Genomic DNA, 21330 nt, shown 5'->3' on the forward strand with positions numbered 1-21330 from the left:
TATTATTTTCTTATTGTATATGATTATTATCGGACGAAATGAGGTGTTTACATCTACGCTTATTAAATTTGAATCAACGAGCGATTATAGTGTTTGATTCAAACTGACAGAAAAAGATAATTATAAGATAACGAATTTAAATTGTTTTAAACTTGTTAAAGGAAAAATAAAAAATAAAAAACTGTTCCTTTGACTGAAAAAAATATATGCTAGTAAATATTTGGCAATAGAAAACGAAAGACTTGTGCTAGGTGATTCTATATTATCGGGTGTATTTATAAAATAACACTCAAAGAAATCCAGTGCACTCATATCATATTCTTAAAGGAACTCATGTATCTAGGGAAATTGCTTCAATAAATTTAGATGCTTCAATAATCTTCTGTTGCACATGTTATTTAACTGAGACATGTTATTCTGTTGCATCGTTGCTTTAATAATCTTCAGTGACACACCCCTTATCTAATTAAAGGAAGGAGAACGTGTGCACCCATCATCAACTGCAAAAACAAACACATAAGTACTTATGTAATTAAATAACTCTTTCCTTAATTATAATAAAATTGATATTGAACTATTCAAATGCTAAACAATCTTTATAAGAAGAATTATTACCTTCCAGTTCAATGAATAGAAGGATCTACCAGAAGCTGGATTTGTCACGTCTACGTATTTGGTCTGGTACCACAGAATTGAACCAAGAACAACATTTCCCAGACACTACAACATACCATAGATTCAGTTTTAAACATTGTTAAAAGTTTAAATAAATTTATATTCATATGTATGCTTCACATCGAGATTAAAAAGTTGGAATAATGTATGCAGTAAAGACAACTTTTTTAGAGAAATATTACCGTCACAAATTTAATCCAAAAGGGAGATGATGATGATGCTCCTGCCAAGAAGGCAACTCCAAATGCCATTTCATAAAGGAAAACAGAAATCCAAAATACCTATCAAAGAATTACAATCAGTCAAATGTCATATAACAAAAAAAGAAAACATTGAATTTAAGAAACATATATACTTTTTTCTGGCCTAAACGTGCTGCAAAAGAATCAACGCCATGTTTTATATCTCCTTCTACGTCAGGTATATCCTACACAAATCCAATATAAGCTTTTACATTATTCGACAAAAAAGCTGATGTTGGAAAATTAACACATGTCCTGAGAAAATAAAGACATTTTACCTTGGATAATGCTATACCAGTAGAGTAGAAACTCATGAACAAGAGAAAAACAATGAATGATCTTGTAAACGCAACTGGCCTCTTCAACACAAACGTCTGAACATTTGTTACATATCTATTAGCAATTTAATAACACACGAAAGGGGTTGTGATATAATATAACACATCCAATTCTTATCTCAATATTTCATCATTTCTTCAACTTTCTCACTCATATGCTTTTAAACCCATTTCTAATTGGTGGATTCAAAATTGTTGATTGTGTATCAAATGAAACTAACACAAAAATGTTATTATACAAGTTGGAACATGGTTATTCAAAACTAAGATCTATAACAGGAAAAGATTAGTGATAATAGGACAGAACCTGCATATGAAGGAAGTATGAAATTGGAATTATACATGTCCAACAAACAAACATGAGTAATGATGCCGCCACCGGATATTGCTTCCATCGTAAGAAAGGCAACTGCAGAATATATATATAAGAATACTTATACCTTAAAACATAATACACTGTTTAAAGGCAATTAGAAAGAACTCACATTCACAGAATAGCAAGTCCATAATATAACGCTCAACACAAAGTTGGAAATCAATGCAGGAGAACCTATCATCAAGTTAAGCCCTAAACCCTGTAAAACAGAATAAAACAGTAACTCTCATTTTTCTATGAAGCTCATCTTAAAATCTTTTATTATAAAAAGTGATGGATCTATATGGCACCAAAATTGCAGATAAGGCAACAATAAGGGCGCAACTTCTGAAGGATATTTTGCCAGAAGCCAATGGAAGATATGGTTTGTTTATCTGCAATAAAACATGTAACATAGATTACTTCTAAAAAACATCCAAAAGATTTGTAAACTATAAGAAGTTACATCCTTTCACCATCCTATCAAAGGATATAGTAATTTAGATTTGAGGGATTATTTTTTTGTTAAATTATATTTTTGGTTCCCATTTTCGTAGCAAAATATCAATTTGGTCCATTTATTTTTTATATCTCAATTTGATCCTTATTTTGGGAAATTTGATGGAATCAAGTCTTTTTTCCGTTAATGGTGTAGTAACGGCATTAATTGAGGTACCACGTGTCACTATTATGCCAGATGTCATTTTTTTTCATTCTCAAGTTAATCCTGTATTTTAATTTTTGTTTCAATTTAGTCCTAATTTTTGTAAAAATTATACAATTTCGTCTTCCTCCAAATTAAAACAAAAATTAACTTTTATATAAATGTTATACAAATATTTTATTAAATTTGATTTTTTATTCAAATTGATATTTTTATTATATATTTTTAACAAAACTAAGTTTATTTAAATTTGTTTCACATTCAATTTTACTTAAAATCGTTTCCAAATTTTAAATTTATTTTTTTTATTGTTACATAAACTAGTTAATTTTTTAAAATTTATATAATTGTTATTTTTACACCAACTAAAATATTTGTATAGAAATTATTAAATTTTACACATTTTAAAAATATGCAATTATTTAAAATATAAATTCAAATAAAAAAAATATTAAAATATGATGTAATAAAATATCAATATAATTTATGATTTTTTTTATTAGCATTATTTTCTATTAACAACTTTAAAACAATTTTCAGTAAAGTTCAATGTAAAATTTAAATTTAAATAAACTTCTTCTTGTTAAAAATATTTACTTGAAATATCAATTTTGATAGAAATATTTATGTACATTTATATAGAAATTAAATTTGGTTTTAATTTAGAAAGGGATAAAATTCTCAACTTTTATAAAAATTGGGATTAAATTGAGACAAAAATTAAAATACTGGAACCAAATTGAGAATAGGAAAATGACACCTAGCATAATAGTGACATGTGGCACTGTCATCGCCATGTGACACGATGTCAGTTTGACACGTGACAAATTTTTATTTCTTTTTAAAATTTTAAAAAAATAAAAAAAAAATCAAAAAATTCAGGAACTGACACATAACATCCCATTTAACGTCGTTACACTACAAGAAAATGTCTTATTAGTAACCAATTTTAGTGACTAAAAGTTGTTAGTCACTATAGTGACCAATTTAGATACCAATTTACAAAATTAGAATTTATTGGTTATTAAAATAGTCACTAATATAAATAAAAAATTATAATTGGTTACTAATTTTGTCACTAATATAAATAAAAAATTATAATTGGTTACTAAATTTGTCACTAATTAATTAGAGAGCAATTTAGTAACTAAGTTATTTTGATAGCCAAAACTATGGTAGCTAATCTTAAAAACCGATTTAGTGACCAATTATAATTTTTTATTGATAATAGTAACTGTTTTAGTAACCAATAATTTTTTTACTTTGTAAACTTGTATTTAAATTAATAATTATAGTAACTAACAACTTTTGGTCACTAAAATTGGTTACTAATGGAAGCATTTTTTTATACACCATTAATGAAAAGGACTTTATTACATCAAATTTTTCAAAATAGGAACCAAATTGATATAAAAAAAATAGAGGGACCAAATTAATATTTTCTAGAAAATGGGGATCAAAGATATAATTTAACCTTATTTTTTTACAAGAAAATATAAAGGGACTTTTTAAGTACTCTCACCATTTTCAAGGTTGAAGTACATTAAACAAACTGTTCGAAAAATACAACTATATTTTCAATTATTTTAATTAATTCGATAATATATAAAATACATGTAAAATTACTTGAATGTCCATAAACTGAATTAATTAAAATAAGAAAAATGGTTAGGTTTTTGGTCAAATTTTGGGACCTGCAGTTTGGTGATGCCTCCCATTAAGAAAAATGTTGGAGTATGTCAGTAAACCTCAATTATATGAAAAGGAGTTTGAAAGTGAGAATTATATAAATTGTTCAAATTGTTGTATCTGTGACGTTCTTGTCTAAACTTTGTCTTTATATATGTTTCTGAATATTTAACTTTAGATCAATCTTATACAACAACAATTTTTTATTATATGTTTTAATGGAATATATACAAACGGTATATAAAACAAACAAATAAAGAAATCATTTATGAATGATCCAAAGTATTTTATATATAGTAAGTTTCATACCTTGTCTATTTCAAAATCAAACACTTGATTCACTCCATTAACGTAAAGATCCATAAACAAGTGAGGTAACAAAGCCTGAAACATTAGAAAAAACAACTCCAAAGAATGTTTTTTATTGAAGTTAAAGGGTAGTTTTCAATTGTCTTTAAAAAAATAATATATTTGGAGTCTGACCTGTAACAAACCAATAAAAAACAAGGGAGATATATCTGATAGTCTTTCTACTGCAACGAGAGACGCAGAAATTGCAACAGATGTCTATAAAATACAGATAAAGTTAATTTAAAACAATATCCAAATCAGAATTTAATAGAAAGGAAAAAAAAAACAGTATTGACAATAACTTTGGAATATTAATCATGAGAGTGATGGAAAAGTTTGTACTTACTCGACCATACAATGCGTAAGGGTAAATAAATTGGTACAAAACGGCCATAAAATCTTTGACAGACTCCACAATGCTTTTGGAGTTGGAAGCTTCAGATTCTGACTCAGAAGATGGAACAGAGTCGGCTTTCACAACATAAATTTTATTGGTTTCTTCAGATGTTGCTCCTCTTTCAATGCTTTTGTAGTGATGATTAAAAGCTGATTGTTGAAACCTCAAAGGATTATACTGTATTTCAGCTTTTATATTGTGCTTAGAAGCTTTTGATCCATGACAACCTAATGTACCTATTGTTCAAATTTGTAGCATGCTTTAGTATATTTTCACATAAATTTTAATAATAATTAAAGTAATGTATTCACCTAAAATAAATGTTCTCGTAATTTATTTCTTTATTTTAGTTTAAAGTTATAATATCATATAATTTGTTTTAGATAATTATATGTTTCTTCATTTTTAAGGTTTATGTCCCCAAAAAACACCCCGTACTCTTAACTTTTATCCTTAATTATAAATAAATAAAAAATCTGCATCATCTTAATTATGGCTTCATGTTTATGACGTCATTATCTTTAATTAATTATCATTAATATTATTATTATTATTATTATTATTATTTTGGGAAATATATTTTAATAACTAAATTTAAAAGTAAAATATACTGATATATAAAGTTTGTTTAAAAAAATTTCCATTCTTAAATTAAAATAAAAAAATATTGTGAATTACATTAAATTTACCAGCATATGTGTAGAATAATCAATTTTATTTATTGTTGTTTCTGGACATATATTTTAAAGTAACTACAATAAAATAAATGAATGAATGAATACTGTAACATTTAATGCTAATATCAAAATAGTTAAAAATAATTGGTGTTTGTAAGCTGGATACAGTGAATATCATGTGAGAAATCTAGTTATCATCAAGTATAAATAAGTCCACTATTACTTCCAATTAGTTTAAGTTTCCATCAAACATGGGCATTTTTTTAATATTATAACACATTTCACGTAATAGATGAACAAAAAGATGTGAAAGAGTGAGATACTGATCAGAAAGTTAATAAAATAATTAGCCATGACAAAGGTTAGTTGAAGGAATAAGGTATAAGTGATGAGACATACTTTGAAAGTAAACAGTGTTGAGGGAGAGTTTCCTGGCCCAAAGATTTGAACCTACAATTACGAAGCATGCTTCCACATATTACTCAGAAAATAAGTTTGCAGAGAAAAATGAAGGAAATTATGAAGAGAGTGAGTATATATAAGTACCATTTGTGAGTGAAGAGACGTTAGGAGAAGATATAAGATGTAGCCTAGCCATGGAAACTAACCACACAGAGAGTAACACCAAACTCTATAGAACAGATAAGAACGTACAGTACCTTGTCCTGTAGATGAGAAGAGAGGAATGACAGATTTTATAGGCAAAAAAAAAAATTGATTTTTCTTAGCGAGAGATAAAATTTGATTGGCACATATAGAAATTGATACACCACGCACATAGTCGACGCAAAAAATTGCGAAATAATCAAATACAGGTCACGTGTAAGGAAAATTTAAAAGACTTTTATAGTTTAACAAAGTTTTTTCTAACAAACTTTCCGATTTAAATAAAAAAGTATTATTTTATTATTTTATTTTAATTATAAAATAAAAGATAATTCATTTAATTTGTGTGTCTTCGTTTTCTTTTAATTTGTTTCTTTTCATCCTGTCATAAAATATATATATATATATATATATATATATATATATATATATATATATATATATATATAATATATATAATATGAAATTCAGTTTTTCGATCATCACAAATCTAAATTTCTTTTTTATCATAAATCATGAACTTGAATCAGTTTAATTGTTATAGAAACAGAGATATAAAGTTAAAACGGTTAATAATCTATGCAAATCTTTACGATTTTAAGAAGATGAGATTTCAGTATTATCTCACATATTATCTCTATATTCAATCTCAAATCATCTTTATGGAACACAAAATCAACTTCATATTTGTCTCTCCAAATCTGTTGATTTGTTGAATCTCTTCAAGCGAACACAGTGTTGGGTGTGTTCTTTTGTGAAAATATACATTTGAGAAAGTGAAGGGATGGATTTGAGTGAATTGGAAGGTAAAATTTTTCTTTTCTTTTAAGGAATTTAAAAATGAAAATTATGAATTTCAAAGTGGAGTTACTTAGTGATTTGAATTATGTGATAGATTAAAAATAAAGTTTTAATATAATAAAATATTATATTACAATTTTGTCCTTATAGTTAAAATTAATCTATTATTAGTATTATTTATATTATTATTATTAATATAATTATAACTTTTATTTTTATTGTGAATAATTAATATTAATATTATTTAATATTTAATATCATTATTATTTATTATTATTATATATATATATATATATAAACCAAACAATGAACTTGGAATAGGTTGTAAGCATACAATTATTCTTATTAGGATGGCAACGAAGCGGGAACAGTCATCGGGTTGGGCAAGGACAAGTTTCGCTATCTCATATTCATCCCGAGAAAAAAAAATTGATTTCCATCTCCATTTCCAAACACAACGGATATCAAATTTTTTTCATCCCTATCACTACCAGGTAATAGGTATATATTCGTACCCATATTCATACAAATTTTCTTACTGTTTCAATATCATTTAATTAATTTTTATAAAATAATAAAAATTGTGTTAAAGGAAATATAATATTATCAAATATTCAATATTAAAAGGAAGGTTGTTTCTTCAATATCAAATATTTAGAAAACAATTATAATTGTATACATTTCTAATTAGAATACCAAATTTTATCAGTCAAAACATTTATTAAATTTACAAATATTAATGAAATCTAGTTGATAAAATATAAAAATATTTTTAAAAAATATAAAAGAAAAATAAATATTCAAATTAAAAAATATTTTAAATGTTTGTTTATTTTAATTTTTTAAATTCAAATAAAGTCTCGTTTTTATACACTATTAAAAATACATCACTTGATCAAAATCACACATAGAACAAAGATTAAACTAATAATAATATAATTTTAACATAAATCTTTCATCTTTTTAACTTCAATATATGTTGGATGGTGATAAAAGATTCACGGTGTTACGAGTTTGGCAAGTGTACATGCAATGTAAGCATAAACGCATAATATGATCCTATTATTGATTCTAACAATCAATCATAAACAATATCTCATATTGATAATCATGTTGTAAAAGTAAACACGGAAGTGTATATGAATTGGTCATAACGATAATATTAGAGAGCATTAATGATACAATGATCTTCCTCCTGTAGAGCACCTTTATTTCCCTTTGATTTTCTCTCTTGATGGCGATAGGGAGAAAGGAACAGAATGAGTACGTTATGACTCTGTGTGCTCTCAGAAGGGGACCACGACCATTTATAAATTGAATTACTTAAGTTTTAGTATTTCTATTTTGGTCCCTCATCAAATTAGAAATTACTAAGTGGTCTCTACACAATATTTATTTTCATGACATATGCCTTTAGCCAAATCTTTTAATTTAGTCAGATCACTTTATTATTTGGTTTTATAAATAATGGCCCTAACACATTTAATTATGTGTCATATATATGCATGACCCAAAATTACTAACATGTAAGACCCAAGAAATTAAATAAATAAATATTTATTTAATATAAATGCGGATAATGAGGTATTTATAGAATTTAATGCGGGGAGTTGTGGTAAGAAACAATTAGGGATGTCAACAGAGTGGGTAGGGTACGGGTAGTAAATCATTCGTATCCTACCCACTGGATAAATATTCGCTCTGTACCCATACCCATATCCATCGGGTATCCATTATATAGGTATTTGTCTATTTTTTTTCATATCCACGGGTATCCATGGGTACCCGCAGGTACTTACAAAAAAATTTAAAAAAATAAATATTTAACCATAATTAATGCTCGGATCAACAAGTCTACTCTCTACGATTGAATCTGGAAAAACAAACAAATAAAAAATCACAAACAATCTATATTGTAGTTTATTTTTGAATGAAATATTAAAGAAATTACTAACTTCATCAATGTCCACATCTTGTAACATTGAACAAAGTTTCATGTTGTCCAATTTTAATCTAGAAGAGCCGAAAAACATAAGAAGTTCATTAAAAATTTATAATAATCACTTTATTAAAATATCTAAGTAAAAGTGTTAATTTCATTACATTCCATGTTGGTTCATAACCAGTCTTGGAGACACATCAATGCCTCCACAATATTTGGAAGTAATATACTTCGATGTGTGGTAAGAATCTGGCCACCGTTACTGAATGAAGACTCAAAATTGTTTTTATTAATATATATAAGGGTATTTTTGTGAATTAAAGTTTAGCGGGTACGGATATCCACGGGTACGAATACTATGATACCCGTACCTACCCAGTTAACATGCGGGTTTCAAAAATATTCGTATCCGCAGATAGCGGATACCCATTTTTAATATTTATTTCCTACCCGTTGCGTGTTTTATCCGCGGTACCCGCGGATACGGATTTTTTTGACATCCCTAGGAACAATACTAGCTCAAGTGGTTGAGAGTACTTAACTATTATGAGAGCACTTGGGTTTGAATCTTGTGTATGTCATCAATGTGTTAATTTAATTGTTTTATTAGTTTTGTGATATGCTTAACCATGGAGTGTGATAATATAATTATAGATGTGTAAATTATCATAAAACATGAATTGGTTGGTTGGTTGTGCATTGGTTTACTAATTGTGTGATTTAATTGTGTGTTCAAACCTTGAATAATGCTAAATAGGCTCCTGATGTAGAAATCTTATTTTGTTTAGTTTTATTTAGAAAACTAATGTACAAAATTTTTACCTTTCTATTTTATGTTAAAAAAAAGGAAAATCACATTAAACGCTCAACCATGTTCATTTTCTTCGTCTCTCTGTTGCAGCTTTCTTCTTCTAGCACTTTTGAGGTTAGTGCTCGTCATTTCGATAAAGACCATTATTGTAGCCATCGCTTGCCAGTTTTTCTTACCTTTCCTTGCTTCATGCCTTTTCCTTCCCCTCCCTCGTGGTTCCCCTTATCATATTTTTCTCTATGCCACCTCCATACCGAAACCCATCCTTCTCAATTCCTCCATGTCCTTCACTTCTTTATGATTGTCACTATAACAAAATTGCTAATTTGCAAAGGAAATTAGTGAAGGAAAATATTTCTCATTAATTTCTCGCTATTTAGCGAAGGATCAATGATAAAAACATTTCGCAGTTAATTTGCGAGGGATAAATGACCAAAAACGTTTCGTAGCTAATTTGCAAAAAAAATTAGTTAGAGAAATTATTTCTCACTAAGTTCTCGCTACAAACCATTTTGTTAAGAATTAGTTAGAGATTTACTACAAACATTTCTGCTAGGGATTAATGATGGATTTGCTACAACTGTTTTGTTAGGAATTTGTTACAAAATATTTTATTAGGAATTTGCTACAACTACTTTGTTAGAGATTAGTTAAGGATTTACTACAGCTAGTTTGTTAGGGATTAGTTTAGGATTGTTACAAATATTTTGCTACTAATTAGTTAAGGATTTGTTACAAACATTTTACTAAAAATGAGTTAGGGATTAACTACAAAATACTTTTCTCGCTAATTAACTACCTACAATTTAGCTATAGTTCAGTGTCCTTGCTATTTCCTTGTTATTCCTTCACTAAATCCTTTTCTCGCTATTTCCTGGTTATTCCTTCACTAAACCCTAAACAAATTTTTCCTCACAAATCTAAAAATTTGTTGTAGTGTTTTTTTTGCAATTTCTAGAAACATAATTGTAGTGCATGTCCCGGAAACGATAAACAATATAGTAATTTAACCTCCACATCATCTTGTTCTTCCTCCGATCATAACCGGAAGTTAAAATACTTATTTTTTACAATGGTCTAAGTCATCATTGAATAGTTAAACTTACAACGACTTAAATAATAACTATTACAGAACCGTTTTAAAAGCTAATTTTAATCGTGGTTAAAAATCATATATATATATATATATATATATATATATATATATATATTAACACTAATTATATATAACTTCTTTTTTTACTTTTGAGTTTTGTTTAGAAAAGTAATGTAGAAACTTTTTATTTAGAAATTTTATTATTTATTTTATATAAATATTTTAAATTAGAATAACAATGATTTTAATGTAAGGTTATTATCATCAAAGAGAAAGATTTATCCGTTAGTTAAATTAAAAATTCACAATAACTATATTTTTTCATGAATAAAGTTATAAAATAGTTCAAATAAATATTCATAGCGGCTTTAATAAAGAGAGTGTAAATTATAAGCTAAAGAAAATGAAAAAAAGTTAACAACTATCCTGAAAAATAAAATTAAAGTACAGGGAAGTCTCAATACTTTACGTAAAATTCTTAAATAAGTATGATATTTATATATTATATTAAAGTATTACGTAACCTCGGAATAAAAAACAATAGAATAAGACTTTTTACAAGGAAAAATGATACTTTAATAAACAATAATTTTTGATAAAAAAAAATAAGAAAACTTTATTTTTTTTACAACTTTCATAAAAAAATAAAAATTTATTCTATTTGATAATTTTGTCAATTTTGTCAAAAAATTGTTTTCAACTTTTATAAGATATAACAGTCATAATTAAATGTTACCCAAATTTCTTTCTTTAAAGATTTTGATAGTTTTAATATAATACCAAGTAACTTAAATTAAATTTAAAAATAGAAAATAAAAGGATACTTTCTATTTCTAAATAAGTTAAATTAAAATAAGTATCTTTGTTCGAAAGTATTTTTAATAGTTATTCTTCAATGGTAGCTTTTACTGTTTTTCCTTCGAGGAGAACACTTTTGAGGATTTACTTTATTATTTTTAATATCTTTAGTCCAAATATGAATTTCAATATTTTAATAAAGAATATCCTTTTATCACCATATAAATTATTTATTATAAATAAAAAACATAATTTGAATATTAAAGATATTAATTTATTATAAGTTTTAATTATAATGCAAGTTGTACATTTAGAAATATATATTTATCACAAATTTAAATCACTTAAAAATATCATTGATGCCACATGTACTAAAGTAGAAGTTTTAGCAACAAAATAATTATAACCTGTGGGGAGAAATAGTGGACTGTTATTTAATTTGATTAGAATATAGTCTCTTTCTTGAAATTGTCAAGTCGAAGTTATTCGGTCAAGTCAATACTGTGGAAACTTAGTAAATTTAAATTATATAAGTTTTTAATATATTCGGTCAAGTCAATACTGTGTTAAAGTTTTTAATTTACATCTTATCATTATTGGACTCATTCAAACTTAGGTTTGACCAGTAATTGAAGACCCATCCCCTTGATGTAGGGTATAACCGAACACGTGTTCAAATATGAATACATGGAAGTACAGTTAGTAGCACAAAGAGATTCTAAGAATGTATTTTTATGTGAGTGATGATTTGAGGAGAAGAGAGATGATTGATTTGGATCGACAATAATATTAGTGTTAGAAGTGGGCTTTAAGCCTAGTAGGTGGTCTGTTAGCGACCCGATATCGGATGAAAAAGAATGTCTAAGAAAGTTTGCTAGGATAGGCTCTAACTTGGCTCTGATATCATGTTAGTGTTAGAAGTGGGCTTTAAGCCTAACTCAACTCCACAAAACCGGTGAGGTTTGCACCTCACTTATATACTATGAAATGACCTTATCTCTAATCGATGTGGGACTTTCAACAAATAAGGTGAAGTTTATGTTTTTTTTAAGGAATTTGGAGGAGATAATGGAGTGGATTTGAGAGTAATTTTTATGAAAGTTTGTGAATTATTGGCTGATGTGATTAATAAAAAATTAAATTTAATAGATGAAAATGTAAAATGACCTAATTGTCCCTGATGTTAAAAAGTATAATAAAATGATATTTAGATAAGTTGTAATTAGTTTTTAATATATTATTATAATAAATAAAAATGTTAATAATATTTATTAATTGAAAAAATATATATTAAAATATATTTGATTTAAAAACATTAATATTTTAATTTCCAAAAACACCACAAATGAAAATAGAATAGGTTACATGAAAACGGAACCGGTTAAAACGAAACCATGCATATGTTTCACAAAGTTGGAATCAGATCCATCAAAAAGGGAATAGGTTCCATTCCATTATGGCAAAAACATATTTGGCTCCACTGAATACCCACAGAAACAGATTTGGTTCCAAAGAAGAGATCATCACATATCCACTCCGTGAACGCTCTGCTGCACCGTGAACCCTCCACCGCACTGTCAACCCTCCGTCGCGCCGCTATCTTCGCCACCACCCCTCTTCTCAACAACCAACAGTGGTGGAAAGGTAACAAGTCCTAAGGAATATTCAAAGGAAGAGAAAGAAAGGAAAAAGGAATGAGAGTGGTATGGAAGAAGCTCATCTGCTAGAGTTGAAATGCACACTGCTGGTTCGTTTATTTTGAATAAAATAACAAGGACATAAGCATAAAATTATCTCAATCACTCTCCAATCTCACCTTGTTAGCGGGATGTGATGCAGGGAGGGATCCCTCAAATCAACGCCCTCCTTCACTTTCAAATCTATGGAAAAGAACACAAATTCTTAGAATATCGCTTCCCATCATCTCTAAACAGTAAATACCTTCATAAGAATACAGTCTAAGATTTAAATAAATTATTTTTTCCATTAATTACAAGAAAATCTGTAATTAATAATTAATTTTAGTGACTAAAAATTGTTAGTTATTATAATGACTAATTTAAATACTAATTCAACAAATAAAAAATTATTGATTACTAAAATAGTCACTATCATGAATAAAAATTTATAATTGATCTCTAAATTAGTCTCTAAATTTAGTTACCAAGATTTTTACTACCAAAAGAATTAGTTTATAAATTGGTTACTAAACATTAGTTCTCAAAATGTTGGTTACCAAAGAAATTAGTTATTAAATTACTCTCTAATTAGTTAGTGATCAATTATAATTTTTTATTCATAATAGTGATTATTTTAGTAATTAATAAATTTATTTTATAAATTGGTATATCAATTTATTAAGACAATAACTAATATTTTTTTATTATTAAAATAGACTATTATTTAAAAAATTTCTTGTAATAATTGGATGATATGCCGGATGTAAGAAAACAACCCATGTTCTAATAAACCTTTTTTTTACACATGGAAGTGAATTGATTCTTTTAATAAACTTTTGCAATTAAGATATTCTAAAATTATTTCGTAAAATCTGAGTTAAAATTAAAAAAAAAATCAAATACAAGAGAGATCTAAAAATAAAAATTATTAGAATTTTTAGATTTATTTGAATATCTCAATTCTACATTTAGTATCAATTACGCATTCTTAAAACATTATTTATATTCAAGACTCAAACATCTCATCAAACTCTTAAATAATGTAACTAACCGTTTCTTAAACAATCTTCGTAGAGAAAATATTAAAAATACATTAGTACATTAAATATTATCTTAAGTCTGTATTATATAAAGGAATTCGATACAAATTTAATTGAGATTTGAATTAATGAAATTTTAATAGTCATATAATAACAATATCATATATAAATATAAATATAAATATATATATATATATATATATATTATATATTATAAAATATTACGAGTGTTAAAATTTTAGAAAATTATGAAAATATAAGATATACGATAATATAAGAGATATTTTATATGCAGAAACTTATTATATATATATATATATATATATATATATATAACAAAATATAACATAATATAAAATATAAAATATTTATATATCTTAATTTTGATTTCCTAATTCTTAAATAATAATAATTATTTTCTAAAATTGAAAAATATTTTTGAAAACATAAATATTTCCTAAAAAATAATTTAAATAAATATTTTCAACAATAAGTTATATAATAAACATTAGAAGAGATTGAGCAAGCTCAAGATGTATTATTCATCTTTCGTCTGATTTTACAAAATGATCAATTAAAAATCACACATGAATGAAAACAAAAATAGTCATCAAATGTCTTTATGCTTTTTTTTTTTCTAAAAATAAAGTTACAAAATTATTGATTCGAGAATTTTTCCTTTTCAAATGCAAATTTAGATAAGATACAAACTTAAGCGAGTACGAATTTAAATGAATGTCTATTGTATTGGATGAATTACAATTAAGCCAAAAGAAGTAAGAAATATAACATTTGTCTGTTATAGGTACTAAGGATTTAATTAAGTAAAAGTAAACAATATTAAATATATAGTCATCCCCACATATCTCTTTTATGGAAAAGTCTTAAATGGGATACTTTACAATTTTGAAAAATTAAGGAGAAATTGTTATTAGGGTAAAAATCATTTATGTGATCTAAACCTAAGATTTTATTTTTCAAAGTTGTATGTAAGATGTGTCTTCTAAACAAAGTATTGATAAGAGGACCAAATTTAATAAAAACAACAAAAATAAAGACTAAACGTATATTTAAACTTTAAATATTTAAAATGCTTTAACTTATAATAAATCTCAGGAAGTTAACTCTACTCATGCAAATATGCATTTATCTTTGTTAACATACAAGGTTTATCCCTAGAGAGTTTCAAACACATGTTTATGATGTTGCACATTGGCATGCACATTTATCCATAAATGACCTAAGTATATGATATTTGAGTCACATAAATGTGTTAGACGCATTAGTTAAGCCAGAAGAACTTAACTAGCAGACATACCATCAAGTTTAGTTTTAAAGGTTATTTTCCACTCATCCTTTTTTCCTTTATTTTGTTATTTCCACATTTTAAGACTATTTTTAAAAATACGCTAGATTCAAAATGTCCACATAATAAATCATGTAGTTATGGCATGGGATGTTGATTTATAATGGTTATATTTTCTAGAACTCTAGAGTTTTTACACATACACCGAGTGGCAGATCTTCAACCAAAATTTTGGTTGAATTACTTTTTTGGTGATTTTTTTGTTTAATAATTTTGAGTTGCTCCTCTAATTTTTTAAAATCTCAATTTGATCTCGAAGTTTAAAAAGTTGATATAGTTGGATATTTTTCATTAAATATTTTGAAGTGGAAGAAAAAATTGTCATCAAAAATTGACACTAGGACTATGTCAATTACACCAACAAATCAAACAATCATTCTTATTCATAATTTCAATTTTGATGAAAAATCTAATTCAAGAAATTTAACAAAAAATGACAAAATTGCATCATTTTTTCAAAAATTGGAACCATAAAAAAAACTGAATGGCCAATTTGATATTTTGGAACGAAAATAGGAACCAAAAGAGTAATATCAAAATTGTTATATAAACTAGCAAAAACATTGTATTTACTTTTTTCATGATAATAAAATATAATAAAATTATAATGATTATTATTATTATAATTATAAAATTAAATATAAATAATTTTTATAATTTTATTGTAATTAATTTTCATTTATCATAATTAAGTTTAAGAAAAATAATCAAATAAAAAAATATTTAAATTATACAAATAATTATTTAAAAGATAATATTAATAAAATAATTACTTTTTATTTGAAAAATATTTAAAATATAAAATTAAAAAATAAATATAGACAACTAAAAGAAATTTGTTCTTATATATAAATATAAATTCATACAAATTTACTAAAATATTATATATATATATATATATATAATATTATAAATATTAATTTTTTGAAAATAAATATTTAAAATTATATATTAAAATATATAAATATAAAAAAAAAATTGGAGGGCCTATAAATTGACCACTAGTATATGAGTTTACTTAAAAACTTTATCAATATGGTGCACACAATAGCGGACCTACGTTAGGACTAAGGGGCCGTGGTCCCCAAATTTTTTTTTATATTTATATATTTTAATATATAATTTTAAATATTTATTTTCAAAAAATTAATATTTATAATATTATATATATATATATATAATATTTTAGTAAATTTGTATGAATTTATATTTATATATAAGAAAAAATTTCTTTTAGTTGTCTATATTTATTTTTTAATTTAATATTTTAAATATTTTTCAAATAAAAAGTAATTATTTTATTAATATTATCTTTTAAATAATTATTTGTATAATTTAAATATATTTTTATTTCATTATTTTTCTTAAACTTAATTATGATAAATGAAAATTAATTACAATAAAATTATAAAAATTATTTATATTTAATTTTATAATTATAATAATAATAATCATTATAATTTTATTATATTTTATTATCATGAAAAAAGTAAATACAATGTTTTTGCTAGTTTATATAACAATTTTGATATTACTCTTTTGGTTCCTATTTTCGTTCCAAAATATCAAATTGGCCATTCAGTTTTTTTTTATGGTTCCAATTTTTGAAAAAATGATGCAATTTTGTCATTTTTCGTTAAATTTTTTGAATTAGATTTTTCATCAAAATTGAAATTATGAATAAGAATGATTGTTTGATTTGTTGGTGTAATTGACATAGTCCTAGTGTCAATTTTTGATGACAATTTTTTCTTCCACTTCAAAATATTTAATGAAAAATATCCAACTACATCAACTTTTTAAACTTCGAGATCAAATTGAGATTTTAAAAAATTAGAGGAGCAACTCAAAATTATTAAACAAAAAAATCACCAAAAAAGTAATTCAACCAAAATTTTGGCACCCCCAAAATTTTGGTTGAAGATCCGCCACTGGGTGCACAACCCAACTCCTTTTCCTACAAACACCATCACAAGTAAAAAGAAATTCTCTTTGGTATACTTACCATGAAAATTGCATGCCCATATGTATTAATGGAGCCACCTATGTGTAAACTGCCTCCTATTTCAAATGGTCGATTTTGTTGGGCTTGTGAACACTTTACATGATATGAAGAAGAATTACACATCAATAGTAGTTAGTTCCAAACCTCATCAAACATCCAACTCGACATATTTCCTACTTTTCGTGTTATCATAAACATTTTAGATATTTTCATCACTAACTGTTTCGTCGATACTAGATTAATCTGTCAAATTTGTCGTTCATTGAATGTTTTAGTAATCTATCAATAAAATGAACGTCAAAGTTTCTGTTTTTGAACTTTAACCATTTCATGGTAAAATTTGTCGATAAATTTCGCTGGTAATTGAATTTTTTCAAATTCTTCAATAATTGCTCTTTTTACATTCATCAATAATTGAAATTTTTTTAAATAATTGATCAATTCAGCAATAATTATTAGTTGAATTTTTTTAATACATGTGGGACAAAATGGTCTCCAAATTTTTGGCAAAATTTGATAAAATATGTTTAATAAATGAATTGGAGATGAACGTAAAGAAAGGGAAAGAGGGGAAAAATGTTAGAATCACACAGCGGAATCTTCACATGTGGACAAAACCCAAGACGGAGGGGTGAATTGGGTTCTCAATAAAATTTATGCTTCTTTTAAAATTTTTCCTTTCTAATATCAAAGTTTAATTAAAATTATTTTCTTTATTTTAATAATCACAAAAGAGAGAAAGGAACACAAAATTGCATAAGGTACTTTATACTAGTTCAGATAAAAAGACTATACGTTTAGTTGTTAATCTATCCAAAGAGGGATTAACTAAATCACTAAAAATAAACAAAATTTATAATCATAGAAAGAATAATTTAGGATAGAAAGCGCTTCTCTTGAAGCTAGAAGAGATGAAAGACACCTCCTTGAAATCCACAAGGGATGAATACCTCTTTTGAGTCCTATAAAAGGATGAAGACACCTCTCTTGAATCACACAAGATATAAATAAACACCTTCCTTGAATCCACAAGGAATGGACACCTTCTTTGAATCCCACAAAGGATGAATAACTTCTCCTAGCAATAGTAGAAACACTCAATTACACAAGAACTCACTTAGTGAAAGTTATCGCTCTACCCACACTAGGTTTTTTAAACTCACAAAGAGTTCTCAAGTACCCAGACTTTCTAACTTCTGTATTTTTGTAAAACAAACTCTCAGTTTCATTTATGGTAGCCACTTTCCAAATTAGGTTAAGAACATTCAAAGTCAAGTCACAATAATGGAACAAATTTAGAGACCAATTTTTTCGGTAGTTATAACCTTGAGTGACCAATTTAGAGACTATTGGTCAATTCACTATAGTAGCCAATTTAGAGACTAATTTAGAAACTATTTTAGTTACTAATAATTTTAAGTTTATAAATAGGCTTAATTACTCGGATCATACCCATTTTTGTTCAAAAATTTCACAACGGTACCCACTTTGAACTTTGTCTCAATTTAGTACCCAAATTCATAATGTGCATCAATGTAGTACCCTCTGTTAAGTCTTCGCAAACGTCGTTAACTATCTTGCCACGTGTCAATCTCTGGTTTTTTTAAATTTTTTTAAATTTTTTTTATTTTTTTATTTTTATTTTTTTTTTATTTTAAATTTTTTTTTGAATTTTTTAAATCCTTGATGTGACACGTGGCATTGTCAGTGACACGTGGCAAGGTATCGCCACGTGGCAAGGTACCTACCAAGTGTCATTGTCTTCATTTTAACTTAGTCCTCATATATGTCTATTTGTTTCAATTTAATACCCATATATGTTTATTTGTTTCAATTTAGTACCCACTTTATTTGTTTTAATTTAGTACCCACTCTATTTGTTTCAATTTTGTCTGAATTTTTTTTACAAAATAGATAAATATTGTGTCTCCCTTAAGACAAAATTTATTATTTATATAAATGTTATATTTATATTTGTTATTAAAAATGACTTATAAAATTAAGTATTGAAATTTATATTAAAGTTAATATTAAAAGTCATAAATAAAAAATTTACCAAAACTTTGTTATTCATGAGTATAAAAAATATCATTGTAACAAAACATAAATATGTTATTCATGACTTTTACCATTAACTTTAATATAAATTTCAATACTTAATTTTATAACTAATTTTTAGTAACAAATATCAATATAACATTTATATAAATAATAAATTTTGTCTTAAAAGAGATACAATATTTTTCCATTTAAAAAAATATATTTAAACAAAATTCAAACAAATAGAGCAAGTACTAAATTGAAACAAATAAACATATATGGGTACTAAATTGAAACAAATAGACACATGTGGAACTAAATTGAAATCAAGACAATGACATTTGGCAGTACCTTGCCACGTGGAGATACCCACGTGGCAATACCTTGCCACATGACACAATGCCACGTGTCACATCAAGGATTTGACATGTGACATTTTTAAAAAAAAATTAAAAAAAAAATTAAAAATTAAAAAAATTAAAAAAAATTAAAAAAAAAATTAATTTTTTTTAAAAAACCAGAGGCTGACACCTGGCAAGGTAGTTAACGGCGTTTGCGAAGACTTAACGGATGGTACTACATTGATGCAATAATCAAAATAAATTGGGTACTAAATTGAGACAAAGTTCAAAGTGGGTACCATTTTGAAAATTTCTAACCAAAATGGGTATGATCCGAGTAATTAAACCTTTATAAATTAGTATCTAAATTGGTCACTGTAGTGAATCATTATTTTGTATCCTTAAAATTGATTACTAAAAAGAGATTGTAGTGTCTGTAAATCCATTGATAATTATTTTTTGGTTAAATCATTCTATTGGTCTTCATTTTTGTATAAAAATCTCAAATGAGCAATCTTTTTTTTTTCTCATTCTGGTCCACATTTTGGTAGATCTGTTACAATCAAGTTTATGAATTACCAACGTTAAAGAGGTACCATGTGTCAGTTTATGATTTTTTTAATTTTTAATTTTTTTTATAAGTTTTTTTGAAAAATAATTTTTTTTTACGTGTCAAACTCACATCGTGGCTTGTGACCGTATCACTGCCACAACCAAGTGACACAACGTCAACTTGACATTTGATAAAAAAATTTATTTTTTTAAAAGAAATAAAAAAATACAAACTAACACGTAATAATTATTTAACATTGATAGTATATTACTAACAAATAAGAGACCTAATTATAACAAATTTATCAAAATAGAGATCAAATTGAATAAATAAAAAAAATGTCCTATTTGAGATTTTTCTAAAAAGTAGAAACCAATTAAATGATTTAACTTTTTTTTTAAAAAATCCGTCGAGTTAATATATATATATATATATATATATATATATATATATATATATATATAAATCGGTTGATAAAATAGTTGTCTAAGTTTTGGCAAAATTTGATAAAATATGTCTTATAAATAAATTGAAAATGAGTGAGAAAAAAAAAAGAGAAAAAGAGGAAAAGAAAGAAGAAGAGTGAAAATTAAAAATCAAATATTAATAATTCGACGAATTTTTCTTATTCGTCAATATTAAATGCATTACCCCCTAAGAATCTCATATTAACAGATATAGCATTTATTGTGACATGATAACGTCGTCAACACATATATAAATTCTAATTTTATTTTAGCTTCAAGCTTTGACCGTCCTTCTTTGACGGACTCGCAATCGACTTTTATTTTTCAGCGTTGATTTTTAATCCACTCTGATATATATATATATATATATATATATATATATATATATATATATATA

At 25.6% G+C, this 21330-nt stretch overlaps 1 protein-coding gene across 2 annotated transcripts; it reads right to left on the reverse strand.

Moving 5' to 3' along the window:
- Positions 1-318: 318 nt before the first annotated feature.
- On the reverse strand, positions 319-6083 carry LOC114192765 (glycinol 4-dimethylallyltransferase-like). 2 transcript variants are annotated; one of them, XM_028082577.2, is made up of 13 exons: positions 5935-6083; positions 5788-5838; positions 4661-4947; positions 4447-4530; positions 4273-4347; positions 1922-2005; positions 1741-1830; positions 1563-1664; positions 1196-1291; positions 1031-1102; positions 858-956; positions 616-720; positions 319-500 (listed from the first exon to the last, which is right to left on the reverse strand). In XM_028082577.2, exons 1-13 carry the CDS (start codon positions 5984-5986, stop codon positions 459-461), a joined length of 1239 nt encoding a protein of 412 aa, XP_027938378.2. In that variant the 5' UTR covers positions 5987-6083; the 3' UTR covers positions 319-458. The 2 variants fall into 2 exon arrangements, with proteins under 2 accessions (XP_027938378.2, XP_027938376.2); XM_028082575.2 differs by having other exon boundaries at positions 5788-5856; positions 5935-6068.
- Between the last annotated feature and the right edge of the window lie 15247 nt (positions 6084-21330).

This window comes from Vigna unguiculata, chromosome 7, assembly GCF_037176805.1.
Source record: "Vigna unguiculata cultivar grain cowpea cultivar isolate G323 ecotype 2 chromosome 7, ASM3717680v1, whole genome shotgun sequence".
In the NCBI taxonomy this organism is placed as follows: Eukaryota; Viridiplantae; Streptophyta; class Magnoliopsida; order Fabales; family Fabaceae; genus Vigna; species Vigna unguiculata.

Excerpts from the sequence above, each read along its gene's own strand:
- LOC114192765 (XM_028082575.2), bottom strand. The coding sequence starts at position 5,986 with ATGGCTAGGCTACATCTTATATCTTCTCCTAACGTCTCTTCACTCACA. Across the intron at positions 5,857-5,934 it reads CGTCTCTTCACTCACAAATG|CATGCTTCGTAATTGTAGGT; the intron begins GTACTTATATAT and ends AATATGTGGAAG. Across the intron at positions 4,348-4,446 it reads TTTTTATTGGTTTGTTACAG|GCTTTGTTACCTCACTTGTT; the intron begins GTCAGACTCCAA and ends CTAATGTTTCAG.